This window comes from Lithobates pipiens, unplaced genomic scaffold, assembly GCF_037356315.1.
Source record: "Lithobates pipiens isolate NorthernLeopardFrog02 unplaced genomic scaffold, aLitPip1_a1.2 Scaffold_18, whole genome shotgun sequence".
Classification (NCBI taxonomy): Eukaryota; Metazoa; Chordata; class Amphibia; order Anura; family Ranidae; genus Lithobates; species Lithobates pipiens.
Genome location: NW_027507758.1, coordinates 400,082,955 through 400,104,987, shown reverse-complemented (window position 1 = coordinate 400,104,987; position 22,033 = coordinate 400,082,955). Strand labels below are relative to the sequence as shown.

General features: G+C 40.1%; 1 protein-coding gene across 5 annotated transcripts in view; it reads right to left on the bottom strand.

Annotated features, from left to right (window-relative positions):
* Positions 1 to 22,033, bottom strand: part of MCF2L2 (MCF.2 cell line derived transforming sequence-like 2) — a 493,994-nt gene that overhangs the window by 451,961 nt on the left and 20,000 nt on the right. For 3 of the 5 annotated variants that reach the window (XM_077487884.1, XM_077487888.1, XM_077487885.1), the window contains exon 1: positions 468 to 702. The exons of the other annotated variants lie outside the window; for them this stretch is intronic. In XM_077487884.1, coding sequence (XP_077344010.1) covers positions 468 to 612 — 145 coding nt within the window. In that variant the 5' untranslated portion in view covers positions 613 to 702. Of the gene's footprint in view, positions 1 to 467; positions 703 to 22,033 lie in introns of those variants that run through there. 5 annotated transcript variants of the gene reach the window in all.

The window sequence follows — 22,033 nt, the reverse complement described above, 5'->3', positions numbered from 1 at the left end:
GTGATTTTTACTAAAGGTAACCTGCAATTATGCATTTTATAATCATCTGTCTACTTGGAATTGCCCATGTTTGTGACAGAGTTACATATAAGGATGTAACATCCAAGGTCTTTGGTGCAGCAGATATTACATTTCAAATCATGTTATAATTTAGCATTAGAAAATTAAAAGTTAATATTTTTTTTTTTTAACTAAATGTAAAATCCTAGTTTAGCATCCACAGTATAAAAAGTTATTACATTTTTTCTAAATGTAAATTAGTAGTCTCTTGAAATAAAATACAGTATAAATAGGAAATGCTTAAAAAAATAACAATGCCAATTGCAAAATAAACCATATGAGATATATGCATGCTAATTCTTCCTTTGAATCACTGAGTTGACAATAATGTACAGTGTACAGGTTTAAGTTTAAATTATGGAGCACATTCTAAAGGCAAACAACAAAGAATGAACAATTGTACGTACATTTTCTGGCTGCGTACTCTAGATTAAGGCACCTTCCAAGGAAATAGTGATAGGATGCCATCTCCCCTTCTGATATTCGCACCAGAGAAAAGAGCTTTACATTCTTGGGCATCGGCTGGCCACATCTTGAACAGCAGTATGCCATAGACAGAGAAGGAAGGAGCTGTGAATCATAGTCAGCCCTGTATACAGAATTATTCCTGAGACAGGCACTGATCTCTCTTAATACACAAGGATGTATTCCTTACCGGCAACTCAGTGATGCCTCTCGTTAATACCTTCACAGCTTAATGACTGTTGTGCTCTTCTTGGATGCCATTAGATGCACTTCAATGAAAACATCCTTTGTGTTTCTCTTTTTATGTAAAAAAAAAAAATGGACCTGTGCTTGCAATAAAATGTGACAACGTAATACGGAATTCATTTTTACTGGGTTAACTGTGTGCCTAGTTTTGTGTTTTACTACTGTGGGGAGGTGCTTTTACTAGTGGAAGACATGGATTGGCGTTTCTGCTTTACAGGAACGCAGGATCAATGTCTTCTGTACTGACATAGGCAGACTGGCATTCAGTTAGTGTAACGAACGATCAGCGAGTGCCAGTGGCCAATGTGAAATCACAGTAGGAGCAAAACCTGAAAGTGCAGAATCACGTATATATATATATATATATATATATATATATATATATATATATGTCATTCTGCACAGTGCAGCTGCCCTGTAGCAGTAAATTCCCACTGCCACCGGACCGAACCACGACTCAAGGGCTCAAGGGGCAGCTGCTTTGGGCCCCCTCAATAATGGCTGGACCCACAGCAGCTGCCCCTTCTGCCCCACGTTAAAGACAGCCCTGAGTAAAGCCAAACTCCAGCCAAATGTATTTTTATTTTTAGATAGAATTAGTAAAAATTTAAGCTGAACTCCAGACAGATAAGGGAAGACACAAATAATGCAGCTGGGTAATTATTTATACATCATTGCATGTAATTGTTTACATTCTAGCAGTGTAACTGAATTTGACTTGGTATCAGCCTCTTGCAGTCCATCTAGAGTGGATCTCAGTGAGTAGGAGGGAGAAGCAGCAAAAGGAGCCAATCAGTCTTTATGTGCTTTCAATGAGCACACTGAAAGGAGAAGAGAGCAGAGGGATGGAGAGATGAGCTTATCAGTCTGCTGCTCTCAGTCACATGCTGAGGGTGGATAGGAAACCTGTAAGTGTTAAACTACAGCAGAGAAATATCAGGTCTCCTGCACTGCTGTATATGGCTGTACTGTGTGATACAGCTCTGTAACTCTCAGAACTGTATGGACATTATCAGAAGTTCTAACTCCTTTCCACTCCACTAAAAACGCATGCTTGCCTTTTTTTTGCCATTGGAGAGAATTTCTATATATTTTTTGTCCCGAGTGTGAAGCTCCCAAATTGGGTCACGGATGGCAATAAAAGTGGTCTTAACCCTTCCATACTCTGTCCAAAATAAATAAATTGTTATGGCTGAACATGCAGTCCAACAATGGCAGCCTCCACATTTCTCTTCATTCATAGTTTGCAGTTAATAGAAAAGGTGATAGAAAAATGACCCAATTGTGTAGAGGAAACCAACCTTGGCAATATGGGAATATTGGTGGCTTTTTTGACTAATTGCATCAAATCAGACAGCAATTAGTTCTACACTTTTCAAGACTGTATTAAATTATAAAATGACTAATTTCAAAGTGTAGTAATATCTATATACAGTATATGGGTGGCTTCTTTTTCTGCTTCTCACTCCCATTCACTGAGAGTGGCCAAATACGATTTAATCCAATTTTAAATATGGGAGTAAGATGGTTATCATTTTTTCTGCATCTTGTGCATTGATATTTGACTTGTAAATTGAAACTCCAACCTATTTTTTTTATTTATTTTTTTGGATTTTTTTTGGTTTTGTATACTTGTTGGAGTATAAAAAATAGTTTCTCCTTTTACTGCAAATATACTGTAAATAAACTCCTTAGAAATTAAAAACTCCTTCGAAATTATTAATATATTGGTCGTGATTGAGCGATTGTCATATGCTTTATTTTTTTAGCTTATCTAATCCATTCTCTCTCTTTTTATGATAATATAACATCACACTATTTAGCAATTTTTTTTTCCAAATAGTATATATTTTTTCCAAATAGTATATATTCCACTATGTGTTAGCTAGATTGCTTCTTTGTTTGACCCATAAGCAAATGCACACTGCAATGAGAAGCTAGACAGGAAGAGCAGGTGCTTGCTGCTGTATAAATAGTTTGGATCAAGACAAATCCTCAGCCGCTTTATCTCAGCATCACAGGAGGATTAAAGCTGAAGGAAATTGTATTGCACTTTGATGTGAATCATGTGTCCAAATACTAGAGGTGGGTGGAAAGACTAATCTATTCACTGAACTTTACAGCCTGGCACCATGCTGCCAATGCTGCGGTTATTGGAGGAATAAACACTCTCCTAGCTCTTAGCTATAAACCTGCAGACATTGTATGTTGGGGTAATCTGCAACAGCCAAAAGAAATGCAAAGAAAAAGTCTAAACTCTATGTACATACTAAAGTAGCCCTTACATGGAAAAATACAATGGTGTCAAGAGCCTTTCTCTTCCAGGTCTCTTCTCCTCTCTCTTGCCACCTTAAAGTGTACAGTACGTAAACCCCAATTATTATTTTTTTATAGACCTCCCAACTGTCCCTGATTTCGAGGGACTGTCCCTGATTTGGAGCAATGTCCCTCTGTCCCTCTTTCCTCCTCATTTTGGTCTGATCTATATAGCTGTATATAAAATGCACTTTTTATCTTTCAAAAAGTGTCTCCCAGAGCTAAACCTTCCATCCAAATTCTAAATTGCTGCATTTGTCAATTTTAAAAGCCAATATAAAGGAATATTAGTGGTAAAAAAAAGCAGTTGTGGATATAATTAACCTTTCTTTTTTAACCTTTAAGGGGCATGGCAGGGGGCATGTCCTTTGCCTATATACGTTTTCTAGTAGGTGTCCCTCATTCCCATCTCAAAATGTTGGGAGGTATGCGTAGGGAATACTTCCATTTACACCCTGTCCTACAGACGAATAGGAAATAATGAGTAAATCTCTCCAATGTGAATGGAATGGAATATCTATTGTTTTCGCAACTGGTATCTCTGTTGGAGGAATTCCAATTTTCAATAACAAAGATCACAAGTGATCGTTAGATAGAAATTAAAAAAGTATAAGGTATGTTGTCAGCACACCAATAAACTTGTTTAAATGAAAATCATGATTACATAGATAAGCAATGTTTTGGGACCACTCAGGGGCACATTGTCAAACATGTGCCTGTCTGAAAAGCAATTTAACCACTTGCCGACCAGCCGCTGCAATTATCCGGCAGCAGGGCGGCTCTATTGCGTGAAGCGCTGAACCGGTACGGCGCTTCGTGTAATAGATACAGTGGGCGCGTAAACATCACCGAAGGTGTGCCAGCCAGTGCTGATGTGCGTGGCCATGATGTCCACCGGCCAGTGGCTCTGACAGCCACTGCTATTGTGGATGTCAGAAAACTTGAACAGTGACTGGATCAAAATTGATCCAGGTTCAGTTTGTCCAAAAAATGTTATTCAGCAAGATACCCACAGCTTGAATTCCAGCCTAGTTACCAATTAGTGTGAGGTGAATGGTTCCTGATAGATATTAGGTGGTTCCGCAGGTGAATGATGGCGTTGATCTCTCTTTGGAGATATGGGCTGCTACCTTGCTGGTACAACACAACTATCGCTTCAGCTGAGAAGATACCCAAGTAAGGAAAGAGGAACGCCCAGTGTCCAGAATAAGATTATATTCTTCATTGAGAGTTTCTTTATTCTGGACACCGGGCACTCCTCTCTCCTTACTCAAGCCTATTTAGCAGGAATTGGCCAAAATTCAAGCTGTATATTGCAGGTTTAAGACGTTCAAGGCAGTTTGGTGTAGCATGATTCCTTTGCAAGCAGTACGTTTAGGATTTCTTTGTCCATTCAAACATGTACAAACATTAATGAGCCCCGATGAAGGCAGGAGTGTGCTTTGCCCTCCAAAACACATTGGCTGTCACAGGGGCATAGATAAGGGGGGGGTCAGGGGTGTTCAACCCCCCCTCCCCCCTGAGCATCCTGGCAAAATGCCCAGACAGTGTCCCTGCTGCAGAAGCGCAGCTCAGTTTACATGCTGCAGAAGACTGTGAGCAGGCAGGTAGGTGTATTTTATCTCAAAAAATACATTGTATGTCTCTTCTGCAATAATAGCCTAACTGCTCAGTCTTTTCTAAAAAAAATAAAAATAAAAAAAATTAATTCACTTCCACTTCCATACTGCCTACTAAAAGTTTTCTTTTATTTACCAAGATTCTACACAAAAAAAAACAAAAAGTTCCTGGAACAAGTCTTTCTAGATTCATAGATAGCTACGTGCAAAGCAACACAGGAATATTAAAATGTTTATTAAAGTATATTTTAAAGGTCATCTGCAAAACAATTGTTCAAACCTGAATTCTAATGCACATATTTTTTTTTCGATACTTTCAGCTTTATCTACACAAACAGGCAAAAGGCATCTCTTATCTTTTTAGAGCCACGCCACAAAATGCTAAGTTCCTTTTATTCTGATTGTGTTATTTTTGTGTCTTTTTTCCAAATGATATTAACATAAAGTAAAAGTATTTTCAGTAATCACTTTTTTAAGCTATTGCAGGGCTTAGTTTACACCAGAGCTTGAAATTAAAAAGTAAGTTCTGCTTATGACAGGGGTGTCCAAACTTTTTTCAAAGAGGGCCAGATTTGATGAAGTGAACATGCACGAGGGCCGACCATTTTGCCTGACATTCTTTGAATCATTAAAATTCGGTCGTTCGATCACTCATACACTGCCCAACAAGAATTGTCTTGCCTTTGCCGCTCTTGTTCCCGACACACAGACGAATGCTCTGCTCTTTAGGGGTACCGTTAATTCTTGATGGTACCCCACACATTGGAAACGTGGGGTGCTTTTGGTGCAGTGCAATTAAAAAAAAAAATAAAAAAAAAATAAAGCTCTGGGACTTCTTTTCCTGCATTTTTGTGGGTAGGGAAGCCCATTGAAATGCATGGGCTGCCCTACACGCAGCACGCAGCCACGCACATGTGAACCAAGGGCTTGTTGAAGGGGCAGTAAAACCACATGGTTAAGCTGTTTTTACCACCCCCAACTTCTCCCCCTTTAGCTGCAGGGGGAGCAGCTGGGGGTGTACGCATGTTGTGGCTGCAGCCGGAGGTATACCCAGGGTGAATGGGCCTGCACTGCAACTACCCCGCAACTGTGTGGATTGCACAGCTGTGGTATAGTGATGCTGCATTTACGGGCTTAAAACAGGTGGTGAGGAGGCAACATAATGCCTCTTTACCACCTTTAAATGCCTCTGAAAAGCGATCTGTGTATGGATTGCTCTTCAGAGGAGCAGCAGTCCTGGCTGCTATCACACACACACAAGCCCCACAAAAGCAGTTCTGATGGTACAAGAATGGGGGGGGGGGGGGGTCTGGATTAAAAGTAACACACAGAAACATACACACATGCACACACATACAGACAAATGCACACACACACAGACACATGCATACACATACATACATACAGACACATGCATACACATACAGACATACATACAGACACATGCATATACTTACATACATACAGACACGCACATACATACATACACACACATACATACAGACATACACGCACACACATACAGACATACATGCACACACATACAGACACACATGCACACACATACATACACACATGCACACACATACAGACACACATGCACAGACTAAAGCCCCATACACACTATCAGATTATCTGCTGAGTTTTTCCTTCAGATTTACCAAAACCATGTAGTAGAAGGGCCTGCCTGATTGCATACACATTGAAACTCCTAAGGTTTGTCCTCATATTATATGGTTTTGGTAATTCTGAAGGAAAAACTCAGCAGATAATCTGATAGTGTGTATGGGCCTATACAGACACACATGCACAGACATACAGACACACATGCCCACACATACAGACACATGCATACATATACATACAGACACATGCATACACATACATACAGACACATGCACACACATACAGACACATGCATACACATACATACAGACATACATACAGACACATGCGTGCACACACATACATACATGCACATACATACACACACATACAGACATACACGCACACACATACATACAGACATACATGCACACACACACACACACACATACAGACATACATGCATACACACACACACATACAGACATACATGCACACACACACATACAGACACACATGCACAGACATACATACAGACACACATGCACACACATACAGACAGACATACACGCACACACATACAGGCAGACATACAAGCACATACATACAGACAGACATGCACACACATACATACACACATGCACCCACACATACATACACACATGCACACACACATACAGACACACATACATACATACAGACACACATGCACACACATACATACATACAGACACACATGCACACACACACACATACAAACACATAAATAAAGCCTTTTTAAAACAAATGTAGCTTGTAGCACAGTACAGTACCTTTCCAGCTTCCTCATTCAGCCGGGTACTGCACTGTAGGGGGAAGCAGAGAGCACAGCACACTTCCCTGCATTTTACTTTCACTTTTGAAGCTGACGGAGCTTCTCACAGTGCCAGGGATTGGGCTCATCTGACAGCCCTGATCCCGCAGCACACCAGGCGGGCCGTTCAAAACCGGACCAATTGCGGCCCGCGGGCCGGACTTTGGACATGCCTGGCTTATAATATCTGGGACCCGTTCCAATACTGAATAGCAGAATGGAAGTGAAACAAAACCCCATAATTGTAGGTAAAAAGTTCATACTTGGATCTTCTGCTGTACTGCAGGGGGTGATGACATCATCTTTCCGGAGAGATCCTGGGGAATGACGAGTACCCCAAATCTTGAAAATGACATTGCAATACAATGCAAAAGTGTTTATTTGCGAGATTTGGGATGCTCAGTATTCCCAAGAGTCTTGTTGTCAAAAAGGATAATGATGTCAATCTTATCTAGTTGCTATGGAAAAAGATCAGGGGTACCTACATTCATGCTTCTATATACCATGGGCAAGGGGACTCTGTGTTACACAGTCCAATTACCTACTCCCGGTTAGTCCCTCTCCTATAAAGTGTGCCAATAGTTACATTTGACATGGCCTCACTCAGTCTCCCTAATTAATAACTGTTGGGATAAACTATCCACCATGCAAGAACTGCATGGTTTTCAGGGAGTCTGCCAAATCGTAGGCTTGTATTGTAAAAAGAAGCAGTAAAGCAAAATTGTTATAGCATTGTAAGGTAGGAAGCGGAGTCTATGTCATAAGTATAAGCACATCTGTCATTTTTTTCCAAGTTATGGATAGATTTGCTGTAATACACCTTTAGGCTCTATTCACACTGTCACACTGCATTATCTACTGTGGGTTAACATATGCTGTGGTAAAGTGGTCTATTCATTTGATAATGCCGGCTAATGACACGATCAGAATCTCGGCCAGCAAAAGACCGATGAGAGCTTTTCATCGGAAAATACGACCGTGTGTATGTTTCATCGGAATTTAGGTGGCCGAATTCCCGCCAGCAAACATTTGAGAGCATGTTCTCAATTTTCCCGATGGAAAAACTTTCTATCGGAAATTCCGATCGTGTATATGCAATTCCGACGCGCAAAAACTCACGCATGCTCAGAGTCAACTACGAGATGGAAGCTATTGGCTACTAGGTGGTATTGAACTTCCTTTTTCTAATCCCATTGTATGTGTTGTACGTCACCGCCTTCTTGGCGGTTGGAATTTGGCGTGACCGTGTGTATGCAAGACAGCTTGAGCGGAATTCCATTGGGAAAACCATCAGACCTTTTTCCGACTATAATTCCAATCGTGTGTATGCGGCATTACACACCAAAAAAGGTACATGTGACATGTTATGAGAACACACCCCACTGCGTTGTGCTGTGCAGTAACGCAGGTGCATTGAAGCGACGCATTGGGGTGTCATTCAGAATGAATTATAAAACATGTTTGATTATAAAACGTGTGTTCAACATACATATATTACTTGTTGTGATTTCAGTTGATGTGAATGTAATTGGTAGTTATTATGGTAATGAGTTTGCAATGCAGCTACTGTATATTAATAAAGTAATATTAATGGTAATAAATCTAAGCTTTCAGCATGACCATCTTGAAAAGATGTTCAGTGGTTTCTTCCCTTGGTGTCAAAGTAATTTAAAAAGTAATTTTAGATTTTTTTTCTATGGCAATAATTGCTTTATTACCATTCCCCAGTTGTTGCTTCCTACTCATTCCTAATTTATCACTTGATTGTTCTAAGAATTTAAAAGAAGGGGTGGGACCTACTTTGTATTTGCAGATAAGGCATCTTGCTATAATTTGGAGCACTCTGCATATTACAAGGTATTATGTCTTTTTTTATCTTCATTTGTATCAGAAAAAAAATTGTCATTGCTGGCCAAGTGTCCAAAGAAAGTTCTCCAGCAAAATGTATCAGTCACAGAGATGAGACAAACCATTTAACATTAGCAGGGGTGCTTACAATGCTCAGCTTTTATTTATGTAAAACCTTTATCCCAAAAGGAAAAAAAAACAGTTTGCTGTAACTGCTTATAAAGTATTATGCCCCGTACATACAATCAAATTCGGGCAGCAAAAGACAGATGAGAGCTTTTGTTCGGAAAATGCGACCGTGTATATGCTCCAACAGACTTTTGCTGGCGGAATTCCGGCCAGCAAGAGATTGAGAGCAGGTTCTCTATTTTTCAGTCGGAAAAAGTTCTGATGGGAAATTCCGATCGTCTGTAGCAATTCCGACGCGCAAAATTCCTATGCATGCTCGGAAACAATTTGACGCATGCACAGAAGCATTGAACTTCATTTTCTCAGCTCATCGTAGTGTTGTACGTCACCGCATTCTTGACAGTCGAAAGTTCACAAAAGTTTTGTGTGACTGTGTGTATGCAAGCCAAGCTTGAGCGTAATTCCGTTGGAAAAACTATCCAAGATTTTTCAGATGGAAATTCCACTCGTGTGTACGGGGCATTAGCTGGAGTTGGCTTCAATTTGTTATTGTATCTAAATCTGATAGAAAAACTAACACTCCCTTGCCCGCAACTGACAATGCAGTTGTCCAAATGTGCTCCCTGTGCTCCTTCATTCAGAGTGGGGGCACGTTAATACAGGAGGTGTGTTACTGGCCAGGTCAGCAGGTGAAAACAGAGGGAGAAAAGCCTAAGGAGGGAAAACAAATGCAGCTACCACATCTCATGATTAGTAAGCTGCAATATGTAAAATTTTTGGTTTTGGGTTTAATATTGCTTTACTGCAGCCACATGATCTAAAGACTAGTAAGCTGCAATATAGAACGTTTTTATTCCTTGGTTTAGATATGCTTTAAATGACTTCCTATGTTTTGCGAATGCTAGTAAGTCAGCACAGGAAGGGCTGTATTAGAAAAACCTCTCTGTACGGCTGCAGCTGATAAGCAATTTTTCCTTATGTTAGTGCTGATCAAATATATTAGCTCATTTATAGCACTTTTTAACATTCAAATCTGTTTCTGTGACTGGCCCCAAGGGAAAGAATTGTGTATTTTAAATAAAAATATATTTTGATGTAGTATTGCAGTGTTTACCTTTAAATAATTTGGAAATGACACAATATCTAACATTTATACATGCTTGCTTATTTTATATTTGTGATGTATTTTTTTTAAGAATAACGTTTATTGGTTATTATGGCTCTTCATTTCAAGAAAACAAACAGTGTCAATGTCCTTCACATAAGAGGCAGGTATATAATAGGAAAAAAAAAAATCAGCAGTCTTAAAATTGAACCTCAAAAACTCAAAGGCACTAAGAGTATCAAGCCCCGGATACCACCTGACAACTTCAGTCCAAGTGAAAGAGACAACAGGAACACAAAAGACATGGAGAATTCAATGACTCTTAGTAACCAGTTGCGATGACCTGCACCGTAGTGGAAAGCACTGAGCAGAAATGAGGAGCCACATGAAAAGAGGGTAGGATGGAGAGAAGAAAAGTAAGAAAGAGAATAAGGGGGAGAAAGGAGGGGTACAGACAGGGATGGGGGCTTGACCAATCTAATGCAAGTGGCAACTAAAAGTGGCCAATGCAATGGTTAAAGGAAGGGTCTTAGTTTAGCAGTTAGAAAAATTGATCCAGGTGTACCACCGTTCCAAAAACTTTGAGTAGCACACATGGAGGCAAACAGTTAATTCTTCCATCCTCATGATTGTAGGGACTGTTGTCCTTTTCCAGTGTCTGGGAATCAATGCGCGATCTTTTTGATCTTCACAATTAACCCAGGTATAATTGATAAAAGTGATACTTTCGGGAAGTATGACCAGGTTTTATCCATAATTAGGTGAAAAAGCTGAAAGATCGATTTCCAAAAAAGTGTGATATGAGAACAGGTCCACCTCAAGTGTAAAGGGGTACCATCCGGCATTCTCCTTCTCCAACAACAGTCCAGGATCGACATTATGATCCTCTGTAGGATCATTGGGCTTCTGTACCACCTGGTCAAAAGTTTAAAGGTTCTCTACTGAGATTGGATGCCTATGGTCAGTTTGAAGGTGAAGAGGAAAGACTACCCCAGTCCTCTTCAGAAAAAGGATGTCCCAGTTCTTTCTCCCAATCCTGGACATAGAAGGGATCATTTGGAAGAGCTCCTGATAGGATAATGTAATACAACTGAGATATAGCATGCAGACATATAAGAGAGAAGAGCCAGAAACTCCAAAGTCCTTGATGCAAAAAACATTTTTCTACATTTGAGCATTAAAAAGCAAACAGCTGCAACTTTTCAATGCGAGCCTTGATCATAGCATGCAGACAATCTGTTTTAAGCAGGCATAGGGCTTCTAGTGGTGTTAGGTCCCGGTGAAGTCACCCAACTTCTGTAAGTTTGAAATGGAAATGTCAAAGCTGTAGGTCGTGAAACCATCGACCATGGCACAGAGACTTGGAGGGTTAAAAGCTCTATAAGAGGTTTAATCTGAATCGGTCCTGTCATCTGTCTAATGGAAGAGGGGCACAAACCCTGCCATCATAGGAAACTTTTGCATTGCATACTCGGAGGGAACTCTGGGTTTCCCAGAATCTGCATGAATGGGTCGATAAGAGGAAATGTTATAATTTCTAATTGAAAAATCCTAAACTTGTAGAAGAGAGGCTACTAAGGAAGGAAGCAATGTGACTGGAGGGAGAATGGCCAGGCAAATCCAGGGCAGGGACGTTAGCAACGGAGAAATGTTGCTTTCAGTGCTCACCCAAAGTTTAGACTGGTCATGGTGGAACCAGTCAAGGATCCTACAGAGGATTTCTGATGTATAGTACAGTTCCAGGTGAGGTAAGCCCACCTACCCTCTGTTTTTTAATATGTCATGGCATACTCGAGCTGGAGATCAAGGTCATAAGTATGCCAGCAGGGACATTTGCACAAAGTGAAATTGTTGGGGGACCTGAATCAGTAGAGTTTGAAAAATATACAAAAAGCAAAGGAGGATGTCCATCTTGTAAAAGGGACATCCTGCCTAGCCAGGAATGCCTCAGGGGTGACCAACTTTGGAGTCTACACTGGGTGGATGCCAGTGATAGTCGATAATAAAGCTCATACAATTTACCAAGTTTTACCAATCTGCACCCCCAAGTTTTTTTATTGAGTACTGTGTGCAATGGAAAAAGAATCTACTTTGTAAGAACTCCTGATTTGGTGGCAGTGAGAAATGAAGGCACTGAGATTTGGAGGTATTCATTTTAAAGTTACTGAGAGAACCAAATTGTTCCAGCTCTTGATGGAAAGAAAGGCGATTTGCAGGTTTGACACATAGAAGAGCAAATCATCCACAAGGAGACTCAATTTATGTCATTTGTCTTTGATCTGGAAACATTAGGTCTCAGGATGGTTGCTAAATGTTCTCTTGCAATTATATAAATGAGAGGGAAGAAGGGGCACCCCTGGCGCATGGCATTTGAAATGGGCACATGATCGGTTAAAAGACTATTTACTTTTATTATAGTTGTAGGACATGCATACAATGCCATAATTTCATAATAAACATGGGCAAGCCAATTTGTTCCAGGGATCCTGTTGGAAACCTCCAGTCAAGGCGATCAAATGCCTTTTTTGGCATCCAAATATGGCAAACACATTGGGATTTTGGGTTTTGTGGGAGATCAGAGATAGTGTTTCAATGGTATTATCATGGGCTTCATGCAAAAGGATGAGCCCACTTGGTCCAGATTCATGATGGAGGGGATAGGATGTACAGTGCCTTGAAAAAGTATTTATACCCCTTGAAATTTTCCAAATTTTGTCATGTTACAACCAAAAACGTACATGTATTCTATTGAGATTTTATGTGATAGACCAACACAAAGTGGCTCATAATTGTGAAGTGGAAGGAAAATGATAAATGGTTTTTCACATTTTTTTACAAATAAATATCTGAAAAGTGTGGCATACCCCTAACTAAAATCTAGTGGAACCAATTGCCTTCAGAAGTCACCTAATTGGTAAATAGAGTTCACCTGTGTGCAATTTAATCTCAGTATTAATACAGCTGTTCTGTGAAGCCCGAAGGGGTTTGTTAGAGAACCTTAGTGAACAAACAGCATCATGAAGACCAAGGAACACACCAGAATAAAGTTGTGGAGAAGTTTAAAGCAGGGTTAGGTTATAAAAAATATCCCAAGCTTTGAAAATCTCACGGAGCACTGTTTAATCCATCATCACAAAATAGAAAGAATATGGCACAACTGTAAACCTACCAAGACATGGCCGTGCACCTAAACTGACAGGCCGGCAATGAGAGCATTAATCAGAGAAGCAGTCAAGAGGCCAATGGTAACTCTGGAGGAGCTACAGAGTTTCGAACCTCAGGTGGGAGAATCTGACCAAAGGACAACTATTAGTGGTGCACTCCACAAATGTTGCCTTTATGGAAGAATGGCAAGAAAAAAGTCATTGTTGAAAGAAAGCCATAAGAAGTCCTGTTTGAGGTTTGTGAGAAGCCACGTGGGGGGGGGACACAGCAAACATGTGGAAGGTTATCTGGTCAGATGAGACCAAAATTAAACTTTTTGGCCTAAAAGAAAACTAACACTGCACATCACCCTGAACACACCCTTCCCACCATGAAACATGGTGGTGGCAGCATCATGTTGGGGAGATACTTTTCTTCAGCAGGGACAGGGAAACTGGTCAGAGTTGATGGAAAGATGGATGGAGCCAAATACAGGGCAATCTGGGAAAACCTGTTTGAGTCTGCAAAAGACTGGGGGGGGGGGGGGGGGGGTTTACCTTTCCACAGGACAACGAACCTAAAGATACAGCCAGAGCTACAATGGAATGATTTAGATCAAAGCATATTCATGTGTTAGAATGGGCCAGACAAAGACCAGACCTAAATCCAATTGAGGATCTGTAGCAAAACTTGAAAATTGCTGTTCACAGACGCTCTCCATACATCTGACAGAGCCTATTTTGCCATGAAGAATGGGCAAACATGTCACTCACTAGATTAGGGCTTAAACAACGAAACTATTAATCGACAACTAATCGATTATGAAATTAATCGATTACTATTTTCATAATCGATTAATTGGCCAGTAACATAATGGGGTTAAAAAAAAAAAAAAACTAAAATCAGCCCTTTATAGTACAAAAAGAGCAAATAATCACTACTGTAAATATTACTTTCATAGGTCTACAGTAACCAAAATGAACCCCTTACAGTAGTGATTATCTGCTTTTTTTGGACTATAAACTATTTTTGTTTTTTTAACCCCATTATGTTAATAAACGTCTTAGGCCTGGTTCACACCTCTATGTTTTTTTGGTGCTTTTTGCAGAAACGCACTACTTTTCATTTACATGTTTCCTATAGGACACGTTCACATCTATGCTTTTTTCAGCCACTGAGTATTTGGAAAGGGTCAGGGACTTTTTTTAAAAGCACCTTTTTTGGTTCCTTTTTTGGTTCAATATACTATAATATATTCAATGGCGAAGCTGCAGAAAAGCATGTAATGTGTTTTTGCAGCAATTTGTGTTTTTTAACCAGTTGCCTACCAGGCATGAACACCCCCTTCCTGCCCAAACCATTTTTCAGCTTTCAGCGCTGTCGCACTTTGACAATTGCATGGTCCATGCTACACTGTACCCAAACACATTTTTTATCATTTTCTTCATACAAATAGAGCTTTCTTTTGGTGGTATATAATCACTACTTTGCAAAAAAAAAAAAAAGACCAACAATTTTGGGGAAAACATTTTTTTTTTACTTTTTTTCTGTAAGTAAATTTTGCAACCAAGTAATTTTTCACCTTCACTGATGTGCGCTGATGAGGCGGCACCGATTAGCACTGATAGGCTGAACTGGTGGGCATTGATGAGGTGGCACTAATATGCCACACTCATGGGCACTGATAGATGGCACTGATATGTGGCACTGATGAGCACTGATAGGCGGTACTGATGGGCACTGTTAGGTGGTACTGATGGGCACTAATAGACAGCACTGGTGGGCACTAATAGGTGGCATGGATAGGCAGTACAGATGGGCACTGATGGGTGGTACTGATGGGGGACACTGATGGGCATTGGTGGACAGCAGTGATGGGCATTGATGGGCAGCAATTATTGCAAGCACTGACAGGGATGGCTAATGGACACTTAAATGTGGCACTTGTGGGCAGTGTGGGCACTGATTGCTGCCACTGGGCTCTGATCACTGGCATTGGTGGGCACTGCATTTTTATCAGTGCCCTGATTACTTCCCTAGCTGTCCCGTGAGGAGATGCCGCTGATCGGCTCTGCTCTCCTCACACTCTGTCTCCGTATTTACATGTGATCGGCTGTGATTGGACACAGCCGATCACATGGTTAAAGAGCTGCGGATGTAGCTCTTTACACAGATCGGGGTCACACCGCGTCCTAGCAACACGGTGTGGGCAAGATCGCCGCACTGCGCGCCCCTGCGGGCGTGGCCGCTCCGTGCCACCGTCGCATGACGGTGGCCCAGAGCAAGAGCTGCACCACCCGCCGTTATTTGACGGTGGGTAGGGAGCAAAAAGTTAATATGCCCAACAACATATTGGCCAAAAAAATGCAAAAACGCATATCGCAGCAAAATCACATGCGCAAAATTCAAAAACGCAGAACAAAAAGCACTGCAGAAATAGATCAAAATGCTGGCCACACGGATCAATTTTCAGACGAGAATATTCAGACAAAAAATCTTTGTACATTCGCTGAATGAAAGAATGTCGTTTGAAATTTTCACTTGTTTTTAACGTTCTGTTTTTAAAATGAATGTAATTTCTAAACAAAAACCATACACTGTCTGAAAATTCCTTTCACCAAGAAGTTTTCTATTATTTCTAAATTTTCCCGTCACTGTGGTGAAAATGAACGTCGATTTGACCCCACTAACGATTAGAATGTTGAACAAAAGTTCTTAAAGTGACTTTTTTTTTGAAGGAAGACATTGTTTGTTTTTTTAATAAAAAAATTTGATCTCTAAGTCTGATATTTACCAGATGAACCCTTTCATAGTATATACAGTATATCTCTCCTCTAATAGTGTGTATGTATGTGTGTATATATATATATATATATATATATATATATATATAGTATATCTCCTCTAATAGTATATACAGTATATCTCTCCTCTAATGGTATATACAGTATATCTCTCCTCTAATAGTGTATATATATATATATATATATATATATATATATATATACACACACACACACACACACACACACACACACACACACACAGAGTATATCTCCTCCTTATATTTACCACTGCATAGAGATATTTAAGAATAAAATTGCCTTTTTTTTAAATCTTTACATATTAACGAAATTATACACCACACTTTTTTTTTAAGGTTATTAACCAAAACAATAATTGGTCAACTAATCGATTATGAAAATAATCGTTAGTTGCAGCCCTACTCTAGATGTGCAAAGCTGGTGGAGACATCCCCAAAAAGACTTGCACTGTAATTGCAGGGAAAGGAGGTTCTACAAAGTATTGACTCAGGGGGGCTGAATACAAATGCACGCCATACTTTCCACATATTTATTTGTAAAAAAAAAAATTGAAAACCATTTATCATTTTCCTTTTCTTTCACAATTATGTACCACTTTGTGTGGGTCTATAACATAAAATCTCAATAATATACATTTATGTTTTGTGTTGTAACATGACGAAATGTGGAAAATTTCAACGGATTTGAATACTTTTTCAAGGCACTGTATTTGTGGTATTCTATTACATAGATTTGTAATTTAACCTCTAGAGGGAGCTGTGCATTTAACTCAGATCAAGCAACTATCTCCATCACACACAGGGCTGGAACCCCCTGTTAGGAGGAACAACAAATACAAATCACAGCAAATAGAAGAAAAACATGTTGTCAGCACACCGCAAGCTTGTTTTAATAAAATCGCTTTTATTTTTTGTTTGACATGTCACATAAAGCAATGCAACATTCTAGAACCTCCAAGGGTCCTTTTATCGGGCAAAATGACATGTTTTTTCCTCTGCATTTAGCTCAGTCATTCAACGTCCCTGCTTAAAATTCAACTTGAGACAAATTTTTCTTTAGATTTGGATATAGCAGGGAAGGCTAAACATCTCTGTCGGGTTTATATCGTCATCTCTGCCCTCACCAGGGACAGTGTTTTTAATAAGGACACAGACAACAATAAACTTTTAGTAGAATGAGGAAAGATAATAACCTTTGACAATGTTTTTATTACTGAGTGTACCTTCCTGCCCAGATGCACATCCCATTCCTTGTATAGTCATTGCAGGAAAAGGAAATGTCCTCAGTGGGATCGACAAACATACAAACTTGACAGAAACACAAATAAAAAATACTACATTTGGCCACTAGATGCCACTAAGTATCATAGGAAATTCTTTCTTTATAGGTAACACCATCTAGTGCAGTGTTTTCTAGTTTAAATCATTGAAAAATATTCACCCAGCAGAGGAAATAGCCTCAAACATTTTTTCACCCCCCTACACAGAAAAAATGTACATGCACTTTCAATGGATAAAGTGCTATGCCATTTTTATAAATATACCCCATCTCAAAACAGTCAGTAGAGCCAGAGATATAGGCAGATTAACCCCTTCATGACAGCGCTATAGCTGAATGATGGCTACAGCGCAGCCACACTTTGCCAGGAGCTGCTGGTCCTGCTCTGTGTTCTATTGGTTTCCACTGGTAAGAAATGCATGAATTCATGGATCCCCACTATTCTAGATTTATATGATGTATATATGTATGTACTTGTTCTCCTCCCTTTTTCTTTTAGTCTATACCTTTTATGACTATTTGACTATGAGATAATATTTACTTTGTAGACAATAATGCTTGACCCTTTCTGAGGAAGCGGCTGAAGCCACGAAACATGTAAAGGATTTTGTCAAGATCTACATTTCCAGTTTCCCGTATTATCCATGGGGTTCATCAATTTCTTTGAAACCTTCTGTATGAATTATGTTGTAATCTTCAACTGTATACTAACTGCTTTTTGTATAAACCATTTTTAATCATGTTCTTTTATTAATAAATTGTTATTTTATTATAATTTTGGACTAATGCTTGGGTACCAAGATAGTCCTATTTCTTTCATTATACCAGTGGGCATGCTTGGGGCAGCCCTAGGTATCCCGTTCCAATATCTTATGCATATACATACAAAACCTCAATAAAGTATGCTTTGTTTTATATTTTTTTACATTACAGTGTACAGCCCCAGTTCCAAAAAAGTTGGGACCCTGTGTAAAATCTACAAACAACCTGAATGCAATGATTTACAATTCTCATAGACCCATATTTTATTCACAATCGAAAAAAGAAAACATATTAAATGTTTAAACTGAGAAAATGGACCATTTTAACCCCTTCACGCCTAAGGGTAAACAAATCTTAATGCCTAAGCAAAATTTTGCAACTTTGACATGTATTAGTAAAAATTAAAATATCATCACAGCTACTTTGTGCATATAGGTGTATTATACCTAATTTTTTTGATCACCGCATACTAGTTCATTATGAAATACTTACCTAAGAACGAGGCCCCCGACATCTGGCCCGATCCACGCCGAGGGAGCTGACATGTTACCTCTGCGTTTCTTCCAGGTATCGCGGCTCCGGCGCTGTGAGTGGCCGGAACCGCGATATCATCACTTCCACGCAGGAGATTTCTTCCCGGCAGGGTCCAGCGTCTACCGGGCTTCCAGCCCAGAATCCCCTGTGCGCATGCGCCGCTGTAGTCAGCGGTGCATTGCGAGGGGAATATCTCCTAAACCGTACAGGTTTTTTTTACCTACAGGTAAGTCTTATTATAGGCTTTCCTGTAGGTAAAAGTAAAATAATTGACTTTACAGCCACTTTAATGTGCCCTTATTTTAACTAATTTCAATCAGCTATTAATATTTTACACTGTATTCAGATTTCACGTACTTATCTTTATTATATTCTGCTGCAGCATGTACTTTGTGCTCAATTAACGGCCAAGAACATTTGTGCAGTTCTCGTTAATTATATACCATTTCAGCGTACATTGTGATGGAATGCTTCACTTTCCACGCTGAACAGTCCCACGTCACATTTCCTGTAAAACCTCTTATGTTACCATGACAGCCCACTTAACATTATGCTGCAATGACATGATCAGGGAAACAAAATATCCATTATACAGATGTCAAAAAATATACATTTCAGGAAGGAACAAGTGTCACTCTTACATTTTGCACATAAGGATATGTTTCTCCTATGTTACACTTTATACAAATATTTTTTTTTTTAAAGATCTAGGGGTCATTACAGTGTTACAATAAAAATCAGTCTGTAAATGCAGTAAGCATGCTTGAAATAACTCATTGAGGAACTTAAGAGGTTAATCCTTCGCATTGTGTAAAAAGGCTGTTTGACCCTGTCTTCTCTGATCCTCCTTTTTTCCACAGTCCCCAATCTATCTGCTGATAGAACAGAGTCTTAAGGGCAAGCTGCACATGCTCAGTTTGGTGGGTATTGCTTTTATAGTTTTTTTTTTTCTTGGGAGGGTGCATGTGATCTGCACAGGGCCCAATCAGCACTGTCCAGACAGAGGATCAGGGGTCCTGCATCCTAAAAGGACAAGCCAGTGCAGTATGAAAACTTCTCCTACAAGCTTTAACCAGACACTAATAGAAGTCACAAGACTGCTATATATACTGCTGGTGAGAGAAGGTATTTAGCAATTTATATTTACTAAAATAATTGCATTTCCATGTTCTGTGTACTGTGAGAGACCAAATATAGTGAATGCAGGGTCCTGGGTTTAGTAACACTTTGTCGGAGCCAGGATGTAGAATATGCACATTTAACCAATAATAACCCGCCTGTCTGCTCTCAGCCTAGGGTACGGAGGGAGTCTATGGTTTCAAAACCCATCCATTACTGGAGATGAGATTGGGTGCCCTCCAAACCCATCTCTATTCCAACTATTAAATTGCTCTTTTTTTAAAGTGGTTGTAAACCCTTTACAACCACTTTAAACTACAGGCAAGCCTATAATTAGGCTTACCTTTAGCTGCACTGGATATCTCCTAAACCTGCACGGTTTAAGAGATATCCCTGTATTTGCATGTGCCGACGTCATGCAGCACATGCACACTTAAGCCAACTGAAGCAACGGCATGAACATTGCCGTTCCCAGCGGGTCCCGCCCATGCGTGGGAGTGACGTCATCGCGGCTCCGGCCAATCACAGCTTTGGAGTCACAATACCCAGAAGCAATCTCCGGGATAGATGTCGATGGCAGGAGGGTTTACAACCGCTTTAAATCAATCAGCTGCAGATCGAGTCATTCCCCCCCCCCAGAGCACACAAACAAATGGCAAATGCTGATGGTGTCAGTACCGTTATATGGACACATGCTCATATATAGCCAATGACATTGACTAAGGTTGGCCAAACATTATATAATTTTCTTGTACAAATTTCCTTTAGATTTAACAAAACCATATAATATGAGGTCAAACCTAAAAAAAAAATTATTTGTATGCAATCAGGCAGGACCTTGCATCACATAGTTGAAGGTAAATCTAAAGGAAATTGAATAAGAAAATTGTATTATGTATGGCTAGGCTTAATATAGCAATGTTTCCAGGCATGCTGCAGGGTGGGGGATGACCCTGCTTACAGATTACAGATTAAAAAAAGGTAAATTTGATAGTTCAAATAGAGATACATTTGGAAGACACCTGAGCATATCTCTAGTTATACGTGGGCTGGATACAATAGAAGCACTCCACACCTGAGACTGAGAGCAAGTGTTCCCTGGGAGACTGGGATCCCATAGGTATGGCATGACACATACATATTTACATGGATTCAAGCTGGACCAATGTAACAATGTAAAAACTGCCATACCTACACTTAAAGAGGAAGTAAACCCTGATGGGTTTACTTCCTCTTTCATTCCCTGCAAAGGCAAAGCATAATGGACTACTATGCATTGCATAATAGCCCATTATGTGTCACTTACCTGACACAGGAGCCAGCAATGTCACCGCTGTCCCCTGTAGTCCGCCGCATCCATCTTGTTGGTGGGGTCTCGCAGCTCCACCGCTGTCATTCGGCGAAGCCGCGATGACGTCACTCCCGCGCATGCGCACGGGAGCCGACACGCGCGGCAGCTCCGTCGCTGAGAATGCCGCGCTCAGTGCGCCTGCGCGCCGCTGTCTACGGCGCATGCGCCGTAGACAGTGGTGCACGTTTTCGGGCAAATATCTCCTAAACCATATAGGTTTAGGAGATATTGCTTGGACCTACAGGTAAGCCTTAATGTAGGCTTACCTGTAGGTCAAAGTGGTTTGTAAGGGTTTACAACCACTTTAAGCTTCAAGGCCCCATGCACACTGGGCCCTTGTCCAGTTGTTCAAAACACCAGGAGAAAAGCAGCGTCCAAAACACGCCGAGTTTATGCAAATGTATTTAGGCGCATTTAGATACATTTTGGACTGTCAAACGCTTGGGTGCTCATTTATTTCATTGGTCAGAATATTAAAGTGTTTGTAAAGGAATTTTTTTTTTTTTTACTAACAAACATTTCATACTTATGCTGCGTACACACGATTGGATTTTCCGACAACAAAACCGTGGAATTTTTGTTCGAAGGTTGTTGGCTCAAACTTGTCTTGCATACACACGGACAAACAAATGTTGGCCAAAAATTCTGAACGCGAGAATGCGGTGATGTACAACACGTACGACGAGCCGAGAAAAAGGAAGTTCAATAGCCAGTGCGGCTCCTTCTGCTTGATTCAGAGCATGCGTGAACTTTTGTGTGACGGACTTGTGTACA